Genomic DNA, 21,866 nt, shown 5'->3' with positions numbered 1-21,866 from the left:
TGATAACACAAAGTTGGCTCTTATGTGACTAAAGTAAACTAATCTGGTGTAACATGGGTCACTGAACTAAGTCTGTATATCTGAACTCAGGACTGTTTGAGGTCTTAACATGTTCTTTCCCACAAATAAACTCGTTGCACTGACTCCTCAGGTCAGCGTGGTCATTCTTACCCATGGCCCAATTACTGTGAATTGGATGACCATAATCTGACTTTCCTTTGAAAACCCTGTGCTAATAGATGTGAGCTCTACAGCTTCTGACACATCATCAAAGCTTCTTCACATCAGTCCTATTAAGATATGATCAGTGTCAGTAGAAGAGATTCAGCTTCAGATCCATAAAGAGATTAGCTTAGCTTTACTTATACAGTCCACATATGTTCAGCCATTACAGTACTGTACAAAAGCCAGAGACCAACCTTTCATTTAACTTCCAGTCAAATTCCTGTCCTTTAAGTACAAGTCATTTCATATTTAACAGAAAATGACACAGAAGCCTCAACAACTAATCTACTCTCAGCTGTTTGAGTGTTCAGTGAGTCACTCTTTTTCTTTATTCCAGCTTCCATTCTTTTCAGGAGACTCACTTTCAGTTCCTCAAAGAATCTGCAGACACACCTCCAAAGTTCAGTCTTAGAAGCTGGTTGATCATTTTCTGAAGTAATCAAACACGTTCAGTGGTGTTGAGGTCTGGACTCTGGGGTGGTCAGTCCATTGTTCAGCTTCTTTGTTTGATGTGTCCGTCTCCTTTTCTCAGTGAGGTTCTTCTTGACAGCTACACATCCTTTCAGACCCACAGCGCTGAGTCGTCTTCTCACAGTGGAAGGATGGACAGAAACACCTGTGGATGTTTTCAGATCTGAAGCAGCTTGATTTTCTCCTCTCTCTCAGAGATGAAAGCTTTAAGTGCTGTTTATCTGATGGGGGCAGTGTTGGGGTCGACCAGGTCTTCCAGGTAGTTGTTAGGGGCCACGTTTTCTCTGTAGCTTTTAATTAGTTTCTTAACTCCAGTTGACTTTCTCCTTCCTAAAACAAGTGGATCATCTTATATCTAATCTCCTGCAAAATTAATAGCTTGTACAGGGAGATTCACTCGAAAGAGGCCCTAAATATTCTGTAATAACTCTCTCTGGGGCGAAGCAATCTGAACAAAAAACATGCAGTGTGCTCCTCAGTATATGGAGCTTCAAACAAGCTGGGATGCCCCTGTGGCGGCAGCTGTTGCGACGTTTAACTTCTCTAATGCTTGCCGATACGTTCAGGAACATGGAGCGCCACGTCGAAATGTGTCTGGCAGAAAACAGATATTCACTTCCAGCATCGCTTGTAATGCAATCGATTACACATACGTCAAGGTATGTAGTGTATTTTTTTGGTTCAGATTTCTTCATCCTAATGGGAGTTACACCAGAATATTCGGGGCCTCTTTCGAGTGAATCTCCCTGTATTTTATGGCTGTTTTGACTGGAAATGAAATAAATCAAGGGTCTTATTTTTGGTTTTCCCTGCATATTTCAGGGAGGGTTGGTTAGTTGGTTGGTTAGTTAGTTTAACGCACTGTTACAACTAAGACCCCAAAAGTAAACAATCAGAGAACTCTGTATCCCCCATATACATACAAAACCATTTAGTTTGAATGCAGTGATAAAATAATATTAAGATAAAATATTGAGGCAGATAAACTTTCAAGAAATAATAAACTATTTATAATTTAGTAAGTTCTCGCTGTTAGAAAAAAATAAAATACTAAATAAAACCTCTCAAAGCTGCACTATGTGCAGAAAAAGCTGTACTATTTTTTGTTAAACTGAAAGAAGTATCATTAGTGAGTGAGGAGAATAAAAACAGGGTAAAATATGGTGAGTGTGCACTGCTGTGAGTCGCCCTGTAACGCCTGAAATAATCATTTAAAAGTCAGAGATGTCGAGTCAGGAGTTTTTCACTCCACAGTGTACATTTTTACGCATTAACGACGATTCCAAAAGAAGGTCCGCCTCGATGTGTAGGTCTCAAATGATCTCACAATCAACATCATACTGATGAAGACGTGATGGCAATAGTATATAATTCACTCACTTCCTCAGAGACGCATCCTTCACCAAGTTTAGACGGAGATCTCTTTGATTCTCTTTCAATCCTTAGATTCATCTGCTTGGGGAAGGGGAGGGGAGCACAACCCACATAACAAACATTGCATGCAGTTACACATTTCCACCAGAGATGTCCCCAAATCCCCAAAATGTACATAGTGCAGCTTTAAAAAATATCCAGCTTATAGTATTTCAGTCTACACTGTATATGTTATTATTGAATAAAATTAAAATAAAATGAAATTGAACAGCAATTACTGATTCCAAACCTTTGAACCACAATGTAAATCAATGGAACTGAGCTAATTACATGCTTTCCATCAGAAACTACAACTCCCTACTATAAAAATGATGTCTTATTTCCTGTTTCTTGCAGTTACCACTCGTGCACTTTGGACAAAACAACAATACCAGCAGATCTCACAGCAGCTGGAGCTTTAACAGGAAGTTTCAAAAGTTTCTGCATAATTTCAGTGTGTGTGATGTAAACAGTGATTCAGAGTGGTTTGGTGTGAAATGGTTCAGATGTCTTTACAGTGGTGGTGATAGGAACCAGGGGTCGCCATGACTACAACACAAATATAGACATTTTATTTACTATCCAGAACCACCAGTGAACCTACACGAGTCTTCTGAGTTTATATGGAATGTTGATGATGGAAAATAGTGGAAAATCTGAAATAATAAGTTTTCTTTGGGGACTATTTTGCCTCACAGCGCCCTGCATATTATGTATCCCTCCACCATGAATGGAGTTTAAGTTCTCTAAACTATCATAAAACAGTGTCTCAGTCATCAGGCAGTGAATTCATAACCATTTCATGTAGGAACTTTCTGTGAGGGAGCTTTTAGAGGTGGACGTCTGGTTCCTATCACCACTACTGTGAATAATTCTGACTACACACTTAAAAAAGACGGTTCTTTAAGGGGTCTTTAGTAAAGAAAATTGTTCTATATAGAACCATGAACACTCAAAGAATCCTCTGCATGATGAAATGATTCTCTGCATGGTGAAATCGTTCTTCAGATTGATGGAGAATGTGCTGTATATGGTTATATAGAATCTTTTTGAAAAGGGCACCAAAAATGTTCTTCTACTGTTACAATTTCAAGTTTATAACAATAGAAGACGCATTTTTGGTGCTACATAGAACAATGTGCAACACATTCTCCATCAATCTGAAGAACTATTTCACCATGCAAAGAACCATTTAATCATGCAGTGTCCTTTGAGTGTTCACGGTTCTATATAGAACCATTTTCTCTACTAAAGAACCCTTAAAGAACCATCTTTTTTAAGTGTGTAGAACAGAGCATTTCACACCAAACCACTCTGAATGACTTTGTTCACATCTCAACCACTTAATTATGTAGAAATTTGGGAAAATCTGTGAAATTCCCCTTTAAATTCCATGTTTCAGTCCCATCAGTTATGACAGTATGACTTCCTCTGCTTTTCTTATTTATATCTCTTCCTCCTGAGGCTGAGTCAAACTCTGTAAGTGCTCCAAACACATCTGTAATAATGGGAACTGGGGGTATTAAAGTGTTAAGGTCGGTGTTGTGGAAACTTGAGGACGAGGATGTTTTGTCCTTCGGGATTCCTCTGACTGTTTGCTGGCATTAATGGATCATCTTCAGGAATCTAACCTAAAGCCAAGATTATGTGCACATTTGCTAATGATACACAAACATTAAGAATGTTGCACACTGGAGCGCTAAAGCCCCTGCAAATCCACAAGCTTTGCTGCACAGTATGCGCGAGTCCGTAATCATTAAGCCAGCATGCTGGGTCACCTGAGCAGCTGACAGGTGCGTGGCCACAAAACGATTCACACTACTGAACTCCTGAGATGCCAACCAGCAATAAAGCCCATTCTGAGTTATCTTTAGAGCTCTATGTCTTTATAGCTCAAGGCTGTGTCCTCCTCTGAAACAGAAAGCACCCAATCATGTTGTGTGTTAAGACTGTAAACTGTAAGTGTCTGCAGGGGATCACCACCCAACTCCTCTCTCTCAAAATTCATAGTATTTTATAAATAATTCATGATAGTTACTAAATAATTCACAGGAGTTTCTGAACAATTCATAGTGGTCAATGTGTAATTCATATCAGATATGGAATTAACTGTAGTTACTGAATATTTCATAGTACATACAAAATAATTCATAGTAGTTGCTGAATAATTCATAGTAGATACTGAATAATTCATAGTAGATACAGAATAATTTATAGTAGTTCCTGAATAATTCATAGTAGATACAGAATAATTAATAGTAGATACAGAATAACTCAGTAGTTGCTGAATAATTCATAGTAGATACTAAATAATTCATAGCAGATGCTGAATAATTCATAGTAATTACTGAATAATTCATAGGAGATACTTAATAATTCATAGTAGTTACTGAATATTTCATAGAAGATAGTGAATAATTTACAGTAGACAGTAAAGAATTCATACTAATTACTGAATAATTCATGGTAGATACTGAATAATTAATAGTAGATACTGAATAATTCATAGTAGTTACTGAATAATTCATAGTAGATACTGAATAATTCTTAGTAGATACTGAATAATTCATAGTAGTTACTAAATAATTCATAGTAGATACTGAATAATTCTTAGTAGATACTGAATAATTCATAGTAGATACTGAATAATTTTCATAATAGCCACAGAATAATCAGCCGGTTTGCTTCTTTAGTTTTTCCCTCGAGATACGAGGCTAATGTAGCTAACAGGTAATAGCAGCATATGTCGCACCAATTAGTGGAAGCAAAGCATAACTATTAGAGCTGGGGCTTCATTTCAGACAACAAATGTCAAAACCCAAAAAGTCAAAAAACTCTAAAAGAAAAAAGGCACCTCTATGATAATGCTAATTTGTTAGCGTCCATATGAGGTTCCTAATAGTATATTAGCACTAAGCTAATGCTGGTGCACATGAACATTTCTTGGCTGTTCTAAATTAAACATGGACATTTGAAGCTTGTCAAAGTTATTCCATACATTTTATCCAAAGCTTGTAACAGATATTAATATATATCTGAGCTTGTATGAATTAGTTTTACAGTGACTCTTCCAGCTGCATTGAGCTGCCGCAGCTGTTTTCTGTTCCTAACAACTAACTGGAACCTGCTTAGACTACGGGTTATATTCACAGTCAGTTATCTAGAACTTCCAAAAGAAGTGAAATTGGTCCCAGTGTAAATCAAAGTGTAATTGGTTGATTCCCCTGTTGCTCCCTAATTATGTTGGTAGTTAATTTAATGTGTAAGGCCTTCAGTCCAGCTCCTAAAGTCCTAACCAATGGGAGACCAGCTTGGCTCTATCTGCCTAGATACCACAAAGAACACAATCCAAAACGTAGCAAAGAAGTAAGAATATTACTGCAATTACTGCAGAGTTTAAAGGTCATATATGACATTTTAAACATTAATATAGCAGCAATCAACTGTTTTCTATGTAAAGACATAGTGGAGTAACCGTGTCCTGAGCAGAGAATGAAGCCACGCCCCCTCTGTGTGTGTGTAATCTGAGCTTCTCTGTTTTTTGTTTTCATAGGCAAGACGGCCGCACGTGTATGTTAGTCCCACCCTGTGAAAATGTCGCCCTTCCCACATTTTGTTTTGCCCTCCCCAGACAGTGACCACCCACACAGCACAGTGCATTCACCATTTAAGGTGGAACAGGAAAAGAAGCTGAGGTGCCTAAATGTAGTCTTAACTGCTGCACCCTTTAAGGTGGAACGGGAACATTTGAACAAGAAGCTGAGATGCCTGAATGTAGTTTTAACTGCTGCACCATTTAAGGAGGAACTGGAAAATTCTAACAAGAAGCTGAGGCACTGAATGTAGTCTTAACTGCTGCACCTTTTAAGGTGGAACGGGAAAAGTTGAACAAGAAGCTGAGGCGCCTGAATGTAGTCTTAACTGCTGCACCAAACAAGATACTGGTGTTCAGCTTCATTGAGAGTTGAAATGCCTGAAAAGGGATGAGGAGGTCGCTCCTGCTGGACAGGTGGACAACATTAACTCCTTTTTGCTGTTTCACAGAAGCAATAGGTCAGTATTGTGTGGTCCTGTTTGCGAATGCTTGTGATAGCGACTGGTTATATTTTCAGCAGCAACTGTAGCAACAGTTTGCTAACCCACAGCCAAGCTAACGTTGGCTACATTACTTGTGGTGTTGTTGTTCACTCTAACGTTATATCACGGTATTTGTCTGTACAGCGTTTGCGAAGGGTTAAAAAGATGTAAAAAAGCATGTCCATGAATTTTGGGGGCGGAGCTTCTGAAGGAGCACTGAAGGGAGGGCTGTACTTGTTTGCTGTTGAGTTCAAATATCAAGTCTTTCTCCAGAATCGTACAGTGCCTCTTTAAATCCAACAAGCATAGTGATTCTACTAAACAACAATGAGCCAAACATTACAGTTATGTTTTTTTTTTAGTTCCTAGAAATCATTAGGCCTAATCTGAAGTCCCAGAAGGCCATTAGCAGTGGCCAAGCCGCATGTCCTCTTGCCTCAAACTGAGTCGAGCTGTTAAGTAATCTTTATTTGCCTTGATCATGTGATTTCTGACACTGTATGACAAACTCTTACCTATGCACATGGATAAAAGTACGCTGCCTAGCTAAAACCAGCAGTGGCATTTATTTTGAAGGCCAAATTGTGCGTTCATTTTTATAAATAACCGGCTGCCTCAAAGTCTCAGAAACAACTACATGAGGTTTATTGTGCGTAAATAAGAAATTCCCTCTGCCTGGTGTGAAGGCCCTCAGCATGTGCCTGAAATCAGGCCGCTGTTAAAATGCACACGGATTGTGCAAGAGCTCTTTTTTTTGGTTGCTGGAACCTGTATGGGAGCTTGCAGGCCTTTTGTTTAGCATTGGCTCATTGCAGGATCTTCTCCAGCCACTCCTACCTCAGCTGCTCTCCAGTAACCAGAACCTCGGCCATTCGCTCCAGTTCAGCTGCCTTCTTCTGCATGCTGTTCCCAACACCATCCATCTGCCAAGCCAAATAAGCAGCGCAGAGTGAAAATAAAGCAGTTTTTACCAAAGATATAAAGCAGTTGACTCTATATTTGAGCAAACTGGAATGGAGTTATAGCATATTGCCTTCACAAAGTGCTAAAAGCTGCATATTCTCCAGCTTCTGATTGGAACTCTCTGTTCCACCTTAAATGGTGCAGCAGTTCCATTCTGGCGCATCAGCCTCTGGCGCACCATTTAAGGTGGAACGGAGAGTTCCAAACAGAAGACAACTTAGAAGCTTCAAAGCAACTGAGTGGTATTGTTTAGCATTTTCGGCGTTGAGTGCATGCTGAGCACAGAAAATTAACCCATTAATAACCTTTCCAATGACACTGACTCATCTGTAGCTCAGTTGGTCATTTATTGGTCATTTTCTCAATGAATGCAATGCGTTACCTCGTCGATCTGAATCCCCAACGCTCTTATGTCACTCACTGGCTATTAAATCCCATTGACAGGCGTGAACTTGTGCCTGCTGTGCTCCATAAAGAAAGCAGATCCGCCTCTTCCAACCACAGAACATCCACTTATGGGTCCAAATGCAGGAGCGTCTCCTAAAAACAGGATCTGCAGATGAAGCTCTAAATGAATGGAGTCACCCAGCGTCCAGGGCGCCCCACTGACCGCGGATTGTTTACTATCTTGCTCCGAAAGCACGTTTTTGCCCCTGAGCAGGGCGAGCTGCACCGACCGCCCTCATTGGGGGGAGTTCACCAGAGGGGGCGGGGCTTAACGTTCAGATCCACGAGTGCTTTACTGAACTGGCAGAAAACAGGGACTGAAAACGAACAATTAAAAAAGAAAGGGGGAAAAAACAGTGGAAATGATGTAAATGTTATACAGAACATTTTCTAATAATTATGAGAAAGTAAGTCATAATTATGAGATACCAAGGCAAAAAATATGTGATGCTATGTAATTATTATGAAATTCTAAGTTAGAATTGTGACATACAAAGTCATAATTATAAGATACCAAGTGACAATTATGAGAAAGTAAGTCATAATTATGGGATACTAAGTCATAATTATGATCTCATAATAATATGTTAGAAGAGAGTCGCTCATAATCATGAATTAATATATCATAATTACTTAATATCTCATAATTATAAGATACTAAGTCATAATGATAAGAAAGTAAGTCACATTCATGAGATAATAAGTCATAATTATGAGAAAGTAAGCCATAGTTATGAGACACCAAGGGAAAATTGTGAGATGCTATGTAATTATTATGAAATACTAAGTTATAATTATGAGATACTAAGTCATAATTATGAGAAAGCAAGACACTCTAATGAGATACTAAGTCATAATTATGACTAAGTGATGCTAAGTCGTAACTATGAGATATTAAGAGATTATGAGACCCTAAGTCATAACTATGAGATATCAAGACATTATGAGACACTAAGTCATAATTATGAGATGCTAAGTCATGAGATATTAAGACATTATGATGAGACTCTAAGTCATAATTATGAGATGCTAAGTCAAAATTATGTAATGCTAAGTCATAATTATGGAACACTTTCTTATAAGTATGGCTTACTAAAAGGCTATATTTTTTCCAGTGATGGAAACTGGTTTCCATAAGATGTTAAATTATGAATGTGTGCATTATGTATGTTTAGACAATGCTGAAACTGTTTGTTTATGTTAACTTGTTATATAATAGGTTTGCAGTCTTGTAGACCAGAATAAGAGGTCTTGTAAAGTGAGAATGGCTGAGACTTAAAGGGGAATTGTTCAAAATTGTTGTATAATTAAATGATTAAGATGTAAACAGAGTCGTTCAGAGCGGTTTGGTGTGAAACGCTCCGTTCTAGAGAAACTTACAGAGTCAGAACTGTTCACAGTGGTGGTGATAGGAACCAGACGTCCACCTCTAAAAGCTCCTCACAGAAAGTTCCTACATGAAATGGTTATGAATTCACTGCCTGATGACTGAGACACTGTTTTATGATAGTTTTGTGACAAAGTTTTGGCCTGAAACATATTGTAATCAATTTATTTTAATCTATTCATGGTGGAGGGATACATGCAGGGTGTTGTGAGGCAAAACTTAAAAAAATATTTCTTTCAGATTTTCCACTATTTTCCATCATCAACATTCCATATAAACTCAGAAGACTCGTGTAGGTTCACTGGTGGTTCTGGATAGTAAATAAAATGTCTATATTTGTGTTGTAGTCATGGCGACCCCTGGTTCCTATCACCACCACTGTAAAGACATCAGTTCATTCATTAAGATTCTCTAAAACGGAGCGTTTCACACCAAACCACTCTGGATGACTTTGTTTATATCTTTTTCCCCTTTAAGTGAGAACACAAACACTCTAATGTCCCTATTCATAACACTAGCGACAAAAAAAAAAACAATGAAAACAGTGACATCTAGTGGATGACTGATATAAACACATATCCATTCAGTCAAGCCGTGAAGGACTGGGTTCATCCTTGGCACAGCTCACTTGAAAGCCACACTAAACAAGCAAGGAAGTAGTATATACTGTTACAGTATGAAAATAGCTGAGGATAACTTGTCAAATAAGAGACCTGTGGAATGAGCAGTTTGTAGAAAGAGAACAATTGAGACTTAAACAGGCCAAATTTTTTCTTACTTTCTTACTCGTAATAAAATATTCTTGTATCATCACTGTTCTTATAGGAGAAGGGGAAAACATATTTGTAGTGGAAATTAATGTAACGAGATTTTTAGAAACAATATAATGATGTATGCAGTTATATTGAAATATAAAATATTTTAATTTTAAAAACTACTTAATTCTTAATAATAAATGCTGAAATTATAGCCTGGAAGTATTTGTTTTGAAAATAATTTCTTTGAAATATTTCCTTGACTATTTCCCAGTGTTCACAAATTCACATGCAATAACTCAATAGTCATATTTTCAAAATAATGTATTTAGGTTTCTAATTTCAATCCAATTGGAAATTTTAAGCTTGCAAAATTCACTTCTAAAAATATGAACAACAGCAATCTGGATGTGAAATTTAAAAATGTTGAAATCAAACATATATACAGAGCGATTTTCAAAATAAATATTTTTTAATCTTATAATTATAATGGTATTCAAAGCTTATTATTAAGAATTAAATTGGCAGTTTAATAACAATAGTTCAGTTTAACAGAATTCAATAATTGAACTCTTATTTTGAAAAATAAATGTAAATATTTATTTATTTCGCACATGGGAAACAGCGACATCTAGCGGATAACTGGTGTATAGCGCCTAATTCGCTCATAGGCCGGCGCGACCGTCAGTCAAACGTGTTTTTCCGGTGAATATTTTGCGGGAAAGTTGAGCGCCGGCCCCTCACAACAAAGCTCAGAGGCACATCTTACATCTCCCACCGTTCTAGCTCGATTAATCGGACGGCAGAGGCAGAAATAAAAGCATGAGGACGCTGGACGAGGTTCAGGCTACTCTGCAGATCGCCAAGCTGAAGGAGGAGGACCTGCAGGCCGTGACTCACTGCCTGTCTTTCGGAGAAAGCGCGTCGTCCGGCGATTACAGCCTCATGGAGCTGGACGACACGCTCTGCAGACACATCGAGGCTGGAAAGAGGTGACAAACGTCCTTTTCCTTCTTTCAAAGTGACACGAGAAGCCCAGCTCGGGGTTTAACTCTCCTATTCCTGCTGGAAACAATCATAGAAACCATTAAAAAGTTCTGCTGGTTCCTGCTGGTGTCCAGTGGTCACTGAAGGTGTGCTGCGTTGTCCTGATGGGTTGATACCTCAGTGTAAAGGACTCTAATGGTTTAACAGGTGTTCTGAGACTGGATCCAGATGCATTTGATGGTTTCCTAATGAGATCTAAAGGTGCCCTGCAGGAAACTAGTGGTCTCTAATGGGAACCAGTAAACCAATTCAGATTAGAAATTAAATCCATCAGGTTTTAATCCTAATGGTTCTAATGGTCTTTCTCAGCAGGGATGAGCTGCATGCTAGTAAAACAACATTGTTTTATAAACCTAATGTTAACCACAAAAACACGAGATCAGAGCGGATAATGTTTATGCAGAGGTGACATCTATTAATTTCTAATAAGGCGTGGCCACCAGTTAATATATTGGGGCCACATAATGCATCGATGCCACAGATTACTATACCAAGGCCGCAGTTTCATGTATTGAGGCCACAATCTATTATATTGAAGTCACTAAATACAATATTAAGGCCACAATAACTATATTGAGGCCACAAATTAATATATTGAGGCCATGAGTTAGTGTATTAAGGCCACTAATTACAATAGTAAGGCCACAATTTACTATACTGAGTTCTCTATTTATTATATCGAGGCCACAAAGTAATATAATGAGGCCACAGTTTATTGTATTGAGGCCAAAATGTACAGTATTGAGATCAATAATTACTATAATGAGGCCACACATTACTATCGAGGCCACTAGCCACAATATTTAGGCCACAAATTATTATCCTGACCCCTTGAGTTACTGTATTGAGGCTACAATTTGCTATACTGAGGCTGCAATTTATTATATTGTGGCGACAAAATAATATAACTACTAATTATTATGTTGAGGCCACAGATTACTGTATTGAGGCCACAATTTACTATATCAAGTCCACTAGTTACAATATTGAGGCACAAAAAGTCCATCACAGGGTTTAACTCTCCTATTCCTACTGGAAATAATCACAGAAACCATTAAAAGGTTCTGCTGGTTCCTGCTGGTGTCCAGTGGTCACTGATGGTGTTCTGTGTTTTCCTGATGGGTTGATACCTCAGTGTAAAGGACTCTAATGGTTTAACAGGTATTCTGAGACTAGTTTCAGATGCATTTAATGGTTTCCTAATGAGATCTAAAAGTGCACACACTAACGGTAAACACTAAGCCAATTCTCATTAAAAAGCTTAACCATCAGGTTTTAATCCTAATGGTTCTAATGGTCTTTTTCAGCAGGGATGAGCTTTTATGCAGATAATGTTTATACGGAGCAGCTGAGCTGACAAGGGGGTCATTTTTTGATAAAGTGTGGCCACGAGTTAATATATTAAAGCCACAAATTACTATACTGAGGCCACAATTTACTATATCGAGGCCACTAGCTACAATATTTAGGCCACAAATGAATATATTGGGGCTACCAATTACTGTACAGAGGCCTTGAGTTACTATTTTGAGGCCACAATTTACTATATCAAGGCCACTACCTACAATATTTAGGCCACAAGTTGCTATACTGAGTCCACAGTTTATTATATTGAGACCACAAAGTATTATTATCAGGCCACAATATATGTATTGAGGCCAAAATATACAGTATTGAGATCACTCATTTATAATGAGGCCACAAATTACCATACTGAGGCCACACATTACTATATCGAGGCCACTAGCTACAATAATTAGGCCACAAATTTATATATTGAGGCTGCAATTTATTACATTGAGGTGACAAAGTAATATAACCACAATTTACTGTATTGAGGCCACAGTTTATTATATCAAGGCCAATATTACAATATTAAAGCCACAGATAAATATGTTGAGGCCACAGATTACTGTATTGAGGCCACAGATTACTGTATTGAAGCCACAATTTACTATTTTGAGCCCATAGTTTAGTATATTGAGGCCACAAATTACTATACTGATGCCTCGATTTACAATATTGAGGCCACAATTTATTATATTAAGTCCACTAGCTACAGTATTGAGGCCACAGATTACTGTATTGAAGCCACAATTTACTATTTTAAGCCCATAGTTTATTATACTGAGGCCACCGACTACTATATTGAGGCCATGAGTTATGAGAAACCTAACTAGTGGCCTTAATATATTCATTCATGGCCAGGCCATAATAAGTCACCGTTGGGCTCTGTAGGTCTGTACAGACAGGCTGCTGTACCTCCTCACTGCTCTGTATACTTCTGAATACTGAATTTCTCAGCTGAAACCATTTAAGGTGGAATGTGAAGTTTGATTTGAGCTTCATGATCACATCGTAGTTACAGCCTGACGAGGACTCATTATTTCTTATGTGTTCCTCATCAGTCTTATAATCCGAGGAGACAAAGATGAGCACGCAGTTCTGTGCAGCGAAGACAAAACGTACGACCTGAAAATGGCGGACACGTCCAATCTGCTGCTGTTTGTGCCAGGATGCAAAACCCCAGATCAGCTCAGTGACCACCCAACGCATCCTCAGCTGGTCCACGCGCAGGTAGGGCTGAGAGTGAAAACGCTTTGTTGTATGTTGTGATGTCACACCTGTTTCATCTGGATAGTGGACCATAGCTTAATATACACCGATCAGGCGTAACACTGTGACCACCTCCTTGTTTCACTTTTGGAGCGATTCTGAAATCAAATACATGCTTGACGAAATGAAGGATTGAAATATTTTTCATCTTCAAATCAAATCAAATCAAATCAAATCAGATTTATTGTCACATCACAAGAGTACAGGGACACAGGTGAGTGAAAAACTTGAGTGCGAGTTCCACAAATTATGCAGAGAACAGTATTTACACATAGATAAACAAAACTATAGATAGGATAGAAGAATAGATAAAACCAATTTAACTAAAATATATACATATAATCTTACACAATAACTTAAAAATAATAATATTGCACCGAGACATATAATATTGCACTGGGAATGTAGAGTGAGTGTAATCAACTATATACTATATATAGTAATGGATATTACAATGCTATGTAGATGTGCAAATAATCACGCTAGGTGTGGAGGTAGAAGATGGTACCGTAGGTGGCAGAGTATTTAGTAAAGTGCAAGGTACAGGAAGTTAAGTGGAAGCGCAGGGGGAGAGTATTGTCTTTGGATAGGATCTAGATGATGTTTGTTCATATTTTCAGGTAAAGCGGCGCGATGTTTTAAAAAAAGCCACAGCATGAAGTTTGAGTTTTACGTCGCGTTTACGTCGCGTCTTCTACTGTGAGTTTTTTGGCTGGTTGTAAAGCAGGAATCCGATTACTGTCTGACTCTTGTAGACCTGGAGTTTTCCCATTATCTGATTACTCATATGTGCATATAAACGTGTTGATCGGATTACTGCCAATTTTTTTTTTTTGCAGTTATCGGATTATTAAGTGCATGTAAACGCAATCACTGAGTAAATCTGTGACCGTCTCTCGCTGCAGGACTTGTGAACGTTTTGAGTCTAAATATCAAACGTTTGATAATATCTGAGGGCCACAAATTAATATTTTGAGACCATGAATTATCATATTGAGGCTTCGAGTTACTATGCTGAGGCCACAAGTTACTATATTGAGGCCTTGAGTTACTATATTGAGGCCACGATTTACTGTACTGAGGCCTTTTTTTAATATATTGAGGCCACAAATTAATATTTTGAGACCATGAATTATCATATTGAGGCCTCGAGCTGCTATGCTGAGGCCACAAGTTACTATATTGAGGCCTTGAGTTACTATATTGAGGCCACAATTTACTGTACTGAGGCCTTTTTTTAATATATTGAGGCCACAAATTAATATTTTGAGACCATGAATTATCATATTGAGGCCTCGAGCTGCTATACTGGGGCCACAATTCTATACTGAGGCCACAAATTAATAAATTGAGGCTACTATTTACTATTTACACTATTTAGGCAAGAAATTTACTGCATTGAAGCCATTTGGGCCCTTCAATACTGAAATCAGTTAAAAGTGCATGTACACAAGCAGGTGGTCAGTCACCATGCAGAGACAGTCTCTGTTCAGTTCCTGCTGTGCTGACCTGTCTGTAATAACGGCTGTGCGTCGTCAGATTTGGGGCTATGCTAGCAGTTACTGGGAGCTGAGACGCCAGCGGCCGAAGTTAAAGAAACTGAAGAAGCTCCTCATGGAGAGTCCATACAGTGGTCCACCAGTCGGCACAGAGGAAGAGGCTCCTGAGAACAAGGTACAGCTCCAAAACCACAAGCTGCTCTCAGAAACCTGTCTGTGTTCATCAGGTTAGACGTGGTTGATATGGTTCAGTCTGAATTGGGGGTCGGCAATAAGACGATATTTTATTGTCATCATGATAAATTATGTCACGATACACTTTCGTGAGCATATCATGGATATCGTCAGTTTTTAGAAACACCTCCCAGCTACACGTTTCATTACAAAGTGAGCATATTTAGTCCTCTTTAACTGGATTTAGTGCAGTGTAGCTGGAGAAACATTGATTAAAATCATTGTAGTTTGAGTTCTGTTATAGTATCTTCAGTAGTATTTGTAGTATTTGGCACTGCAGGTTCTATTTTGTCTGTTCCAACTTATTAAATCTCAGAGGAACTAAATATTGTGACGCATGTTGTGTATCGTAAAAATGTCTGGCGGTATTGTGATATTATTGTGATAACGTATTCTTGCCTAAGTTTGAATGCTGCTGTTTTCCAGTATACGATGGAGGACTTTCTCAAGCAAATCCAAGCAAGCCGAGAGGAAATTGAAGCCCACCTTCAGAAAATTCATGCATGTGAAATTGATGGTAGGTTAAGACGGGAAGATCTCTGAAGAAGATTTGTATATAATATTGCAAGCAGCAATCATAGGGGTCCAAGCACTTTATGCCTTATGGAGCCAGTATAGACCTAGTACCTAAAAGAACGCACGTGATGGGTGGGTTTTAGAACGGCCTTTTTTATAATTGTTGAAGAGGGGTCTCTGAATTTGGTACACATTGACCTTTTGACCTTGTATGTGTATGGTAGGGAATAGGTTTGTAAGAAATAAGTCAAAATACCTGGAAAATTATACGTTTTGACGTGTATTTGGACTGTATTTTAGTCTCAGAATGCTCAAGAATTTTCACTTTATTGTATTCTAGGAGCGAAGCCACTGGACCCCCTACAGGGGTTTGCTTTCTAAAATTGTCTAAACCTGTTTCACTGCTTGTGAGTTTTCATGTTTAATGGATAATTAGCCAAATTAGGCATTCTATAGTGGAATTAAATGATTCCACTATAAAATTAGTGATGCAACTATCAGTGTTGGCGTTATCGTCAGGGGACTGCGAGTTTGATCCCCTGGTGATGCTGCACCCATCCGTGGCCAGAGTCCAAGAGTGCACAGTTGTCTATGAGAGGCCAAATAGGCCAAAATTCTAACTTCTCACACTCACCATCAAACTCTCTCACACTCACCATCAAACTCTCTCACACTCACCATCAAACTCTCTCACACTCGCTGTCGAACTCTCTCACACTCACCATCAAACTCTCTCACACTCGATATCAAACTCTCTCACACTCACTATCAAACCCTCTCACACTCACCATCAAACTCTCTCACACTCGATATCAAACTCTCTCACACTCACTATCAAACCCTCTCACACTCACCATCAAACTCTCTCACACTCGATATCAAACTCTCTCACTCTCGCCGTCAAACTCTCTCGCACTCACCATCAAACTCTCTCACACTCACCATCAAACTCTCTCACACTCACCATCAAACTCTCTCACTCTCGCTTTCAAACTCTCTCGCACTCGCTTTCAAACTCTCTCGCACTCGCTTTCAAACTCTCTCGCACTCGCTTTCAAACTCTCTCACTCTCGCTGTCAAACTCTCTCGCACTCGCTGTCAAACTCTCTCGCACTCGCTTTCAAACTCTCGCACTCGCTATCAAACTCTCTCGCACTCGCTTTCAAACTCTCTTGCACTCGCTTTCAAACTCTCTCGCACTCGCTTTCAAACTCTCGCACTCGCTATCAAACTCTCTCGCACTCGCTGTCAAACTCTCGCACTCGCTTTCAAACTCTCTTGCACTCGCTTTCAAACTCTCTCGCTGTCAAACTCTCGCACTCGCTTTCAAACTCTCACTCTCGCTGTCAAACTCTCTTGCACTCGCTATCAAACTCTCTCGCACTCGCTTTCAAACTCTCTCACTCTCGCTGTCAAACTCTCACACTCGCTATCAAACTCTCTCACTCTCACTTTCAAACTCTCACTCTCGCTGTCAAACTCTCTCACACTCGCTTTCAAACTCTCTCGCACTCGCTTTCAAACTCTCTCACACTCGCTCTCAAACTCTCTCGCACTCGCTTTCAAACTCTCTCGCACTCGCTTTCAAACTCTCTCACTCTCGCTGTCAAACTCTCTCGCACTCGCTTTCAAACTCTCTCACTCTCGCTGTCAAACTCTCTCGCACTCGCTTTCAAACTCTCTCGCACTCGCTGTCAAACTCTCTCGCACTCGCTGTCAAACTCTCTCACACTCGCTATCAAACATCCAAAATCCTCTTGCTTCTGTCTGTCTGGCTGCTCAGCATTGTGTCTTATTGATGAGGACACTGGAGTTGAAGGCCGTTACCATCAAAATGAGAGGTGCAGGATTTTTATGTGAAATGTGTGGAACTGTTTTCAGCTTTCAAATGTGTTGCGGCTTCTAGTATCCATTCATTCGTAGTGCTGTGCTCTGTTGAGTTCAGTGTTCTAGAGCCGGGAGCTGCTCTGTTGGGCTGACTGTCCTCATTTAGAGTTTTTCAGTCAGCGTCTTTGTCGTGTTTTTCAGGATACTGGCGGATTCTGGATTTTGATTACGAGCTGAAGCTGCTGGGTCACGTGACTCAGCTGGTGGATTCAGAGTCGTGGTCCTTCAGCAGAGTTCCTCTGAGAACGTGTCTGGAAGAGCTCGGGCCGCTTGAGCCCACGTGAGTGATGAGCATGTACAGTCTGTAATCAATCTGTCTTCAGGTCATCAGGTCAACACTGTCAGCACTGTTTCATATTCGATTAGATTAATACATTTTAGAACTTAAATTATGTTTAAGAATTCATGTTTACTCTCTTGTGTCTTTTACAGAGCAATGATTGAACACTGCCTCAACTGTTACGGAAGACGATATAACACAGAGGGTCAGTATATTCATTTCATTGCACACTTGGTTTCAGTTTCAACCATTTGTTTAGAAAGTAATTTAAATATTTTCATTTTTGGTTGGACAGTTTACTTATATATAATTACAGCTAATAACCTGGAGCCTTATTTGTTTTTTGTGGTGCTTTAGCACTGCAGAGTAAAAGTGATTTTATCATATTTTAATTTTATAATTATATTTATAATTATTCTATAATTGTAATTATTTATAATTATTCAACCTTATTGATAATACTGACAATAAAAATTAAAAAGGTGACATTACTGTTGTCGATATTCATTCATGTTTTCAAAGTGACATCCAACCTAGACTGAGTTAGTGACTTAACCTGAAGAGGGCAGCGTTTCACTCACAGAGCAGAGGGGGCAGTAAACGGTAGCCCTACATCCATGCTGGAGTGCTGACAAACCAGTCTACTCGCTGAAGATGTGCAGTTTGCAAAGCATTTTGCCGTTACAGCTCGTCATGTTTACAAACCGTATAATAGGCACTTGCTTGATTACTTCATTAATTCACATGAATAATTATATGTAATATTATTTGGCAAGCTGTTTAAGATTTAATCAGTCATCTAATTCTCTCAGTTCTCTTTCTCAGCATGGTGGTGGTGGCCACCGCTGAAGCATCATTATGATTTATTCATGAGCTAAAAGCAAATTCTATATAAACGAATCCCTTTTTTTCTTTCCTACCTGTAAGTCTAGATGTAATAGTGATCATTCTGTGAGAAAGTCCCTCATATCTCTGTCCTCCTCTCTCAGAAGGTGAGGTTGTGTATGCTCTGGATGAGGATAAAGTGTGCAGGGCCATGGCTCAGATGCTGCTGCAGAATGCCGTCAAGTTCAACCTGTCAGAGTTTCAGGAGGTGTGGCAGCAGAGTGTGCCCGAGGGCATGGGCACCAGGCTGGACCAGCTCAGAGTGAGAGGACACACACGTACACATCAGAGATTCCGACTGAATTGGTTGTTTGAGCATCAGTAAGAGTTACTGAACAGCAGTATCGGTTACTGGAGCTGAAAATACAGTAAGGGGCCTCGTTACAGTCGGCTTTCTGTCCCTCTGCTGGTCAGGGTTTGGCTCTGGTGGACCGCAACTCAAGGCCTGAGACCATCTCCCTGCTGAGAGTGGAGGACCTGCCTGAGGACACGCTGGAGCGCTTCAGCGCCCTCTTCAGCATGAGGGAGAAATGGACACAGGATGACATCGAGCCGTATATACAGTGAGTGACTACACACTGATTTAGCCACAAATGAAACTCACACTTTTATTATTGGTGTAAATATTTATCAAAATTGAAAGACGACTGAATGAGCGCTTATTTGATTAAAAATAGTGCAGCATTGTCAGAAGTCAGAAAAAAATAATTATTGGGACGTGTTGTGTATTGTGAAAACTTATTGAATTATCTCGAAGTTATATTTTTGCCATATCGTCACTCAAAATAACTTTCACTTAGATTTCAACTTTTGATAAAACAAAGTAAAAACAGTTTAACAGTACCATACAGATACAGTGCTGTGCAATAATTTGAGCAGCCTGGTCAATTTCCACATTTTATTATTAACATCCTCTACAGTGAACATGCTGCTGCTTATTTTAATGCACAATTACTGTTTATTTGCTGAATTTAACGTATTGGAAGGAAAATGAGAAACTCTGACCTGTGCAAAAGATACAGCACATTTTATTTTTTCCAACATATCACACAAATGTACTTAAATTCAGCACTAAAATATGAAGATAAAAATCAGACTTAAGTGTGTTCCCTGTAGAGGAACTTATTCTCACGTAGAAACTCAACAACCTATGACTTTTTAATTTGAACTGTTTACATATGCCTGCTTCTTTACACGGCTGCACATTACTGCTGTCAGAACAAAACCTTGTATCTCCATTTTTGTCTTTCTTTTTGTTTGTTTTTGTTTGTTTTTCATTTTTGAAAATGCCTGTTGCCCTTATAAAGTTATAATTTTGGATACATGGTTTTCTTTCGACAGCAGTGTTTTGTGGCCATGCAACAGTTTTTAAACTGAAGGACTGCAGAATTGCTGTATAACCCTTTATTAATCGTTGTTGTTTTTTTCTTTGAGATATGGTCAGTCACTCACCGTACCTATCAGAAATAGCTAATAATGGAACCGCTAGTTGGAGAGCTGGTGAATGATGCCCTGTTTCCTTTTGGAAATGTAATTTATGTGATTTTTTTTGGCCAAATTAATCACTTTAAGAAGGTTTTCTTGAGTGATTCATGCCCTTTTCTTAATTCCCACACAGGGATTTGTGTGGAGAGAAACAAACGACAGGAGCTTTGCTGACCAAACATGCCCGGTCATCCATGCAGAACGGGGTGAAAGTCTACAACTCCAGAAGACCGGTAGCAACGTGAAGGCCTTTTATTTCACTTCTGTTTTCAGGCAGAAGGACACTTTTAAACATTGTATGTTTTCACTTTTATTTGTAAAGCCATTGATTTGGTAATAAAAGAATATTACATTGCTGTAATATATTTTGTATATTGCAGGTGATTATTATTATGACTCTTATAATACAGCAGTTGGCTGAGAAGTATTCTACCAGTTTTTTCATAATAACTGTATCATTACATTAAGCACTGCTTGCCAAGCAACAGCTCATTTTATGCCTCAACTAACAGTTACAGTTAAAGTGTTTTACTTTAGAACAGAAAATGGACATATTTGATCACTTCTGTAAGACAGTTAGATTTACTGACATTCTCAAAACCCTGCAGGAGTTTCTTGCGAACTAACGTGACTTTAGATCTAAACAAACATGGCGGATGACAGTGAGGGTGATGTGCTGGTGGTGATGCTTTCTGCACAAAAGCCAAGCAGAAGAAAAAAATAAGGCTAAAAATAAGGGCTCAACGGAGATTATACAGGGTGATTCAAAAAGATTCATCCGATTTCAAAGTGCCATATTTTTACAACCGTGAGGCGCCTAGGAACCAATCACAATCCAATTGAAAGAGGGGGTCATAGAGTGTCTGACTGTCAGTGGAAGATGGCTCCCTTCAGTCTGAGAGGAGATGAGACCCCTGAGCAGAAAGCGTTCTGCGTTCTCCACTTCAATAAGAGTGAATCCGTCATAACTGTGCAGTGTGATTTTCGTGGGCAGTGAAGCTCCAACAGCTCAGAGCGTTCGTCGTTGGTTCCACAACACTGGATGATCTCCGAAATCGCACTGAAAGAGCCGTGAGTGCAGCGACACCCGACATGCTCAATCCAGTATGGGATGAATTTGACCGGCGTTGATGCTGTCCGAGCAATATAATAACGTAGAAGATAAGTGGTTCAAGAAACTACTTTGAGTACTTTGTTTGAAGACAGTAACTCCAGTTTCTAAGATATTTTAAAGCTGAAGTATAATCTGGTTTAATGGCAGGGTTGTCTTGTAAGAGGTAAGAGGTTTATTTATAAAGCATGTAATGTGCTCTTCGCACACACAACTCACATCTACATCCTTAGATTTTTGGGGAACATTTCAGCCATGCTAACCTTACATATGTACCTGCACTAAAAACAGCTTGCTGTTCCTTGGATGATGTTGACAATCACACCAGCGCCCCCTGCTGTGAACTTCACAAGCCATTTGGATTGGTTTAAAAATTCACGCTCAGTTTATTCCCACCAAAATAAGTCTACATTCCCCCCCACATTTAGCCCAGATTTATTCCTAGTTGCCCCCAAGATGTTCTGGCTTTGAGGTCACGTCCAGCCCCAAGAGACTAGCTGAAGCTCTGCCACAGCACTGTGTGTGTGATGGTTTTATGAGCTCTCATATGAAAGACAGCATTATTGTT

General features: G+C 39.2%; 2 protein-coding genes across 2 annotated transcripts in view; one reads left to right on the top strand and one right to left on the bottom strand.

The window, feature by feature from the left end:
* deptor (DEP domain containing MTOR-interacting protein) overlaps positions 1 to 7,799 on the bottom strand; it is a 51,975-nt gene extending 44,176 nt beyond the window's left edge. The window contains exons 1-2 of the mRNA XM_036596167.1: positions 7,532 to 7,799; positions 7,024 to 7,109 (exon numbers count right to left, since the gene is read on the bottom strand). Of these exons, the coding sequence (XP_036452060.1) occupies positions 7,024 to 7,109 (86 nt within the window). The 5' untranslated portion in view covers positions 7,532 to 7,799. The remainder of the gene's footprint in view (positions 1 to 7,023; positions 7,110 to 7,531) is intronic.
* dscc1 (DNA replication and sister chromatid cohesion 1) lies at positions 5,777 to 20,548 on the top strand. The gene is made up of 10 exons (XM_036596179.1): positions 5,777 to 6,162; positions 10,525 to 10,730; positions 13,194 to 13,362; positions 14,941 to 15,075; positions 15,561 to 15,651; positions 17,679 to 17,817; positions 17,970 to 18,022; positions 18,807 to 18,964; positions 19,117 to 19,265; positions 20,321 to 20,548. The coding sequence occupies exons 2-10, from the start codon at positions 10,561 to 10,563 to the stop codon at positions 20,430 to 20,432; spliced, it is 1,176 nt and encodes a 391-aa protein (XP_036452072.1). The 5' UTR covers positions 5,777 to 6,162; positions 10,525 to 10,560; the 3' UTR covers positions 20,433 to 20,548.
* Positions 20,549 to 21,866: the final 1,318 nt, after the last annotated feature.

Source organism: Colossoma macropomum, unplaced genomic scaffold (genome assembly GCF_904425465.1).
Source record: "Colossoma macropomum unplaced genomic scaffold, Colossoma_macropomum, whole genome shotgun sequence".
NCBI lineage: Eukaryota > Metazoa > Chordata > Actinopteri > Characiformes > Serrasalmidae > Colossoma > Colossoma macropomum.
The sequence above is the reverse complement of the archived record's forward strand: the minus strand, read 5'-3'. Positions and strand labels throughout refer to the sequence as shown.

Coding starts and splice junctions, on each gene's coding strand:
- dscc1 (XM_036596179.1), top strand. CDS start 10,561: ATGAGGACGCTGGACGAGGTTCAGGCTACTCTGCAGATCGCCAAGCTG. Junction 10,731..13,193: donor CACATCGAGGCTGGAAAGAG/GTGACAAACGTC, acceptor GTTCCTCATCAG/TCTTATAATCCGAGGAGACA. Junction 19,266..20,320: donor GACATCGAGCCGTATATACA/GTGAGTGACTAC, acceptor ATTCCCACACAG/GGATTTGTGTGGAGAGAAAC.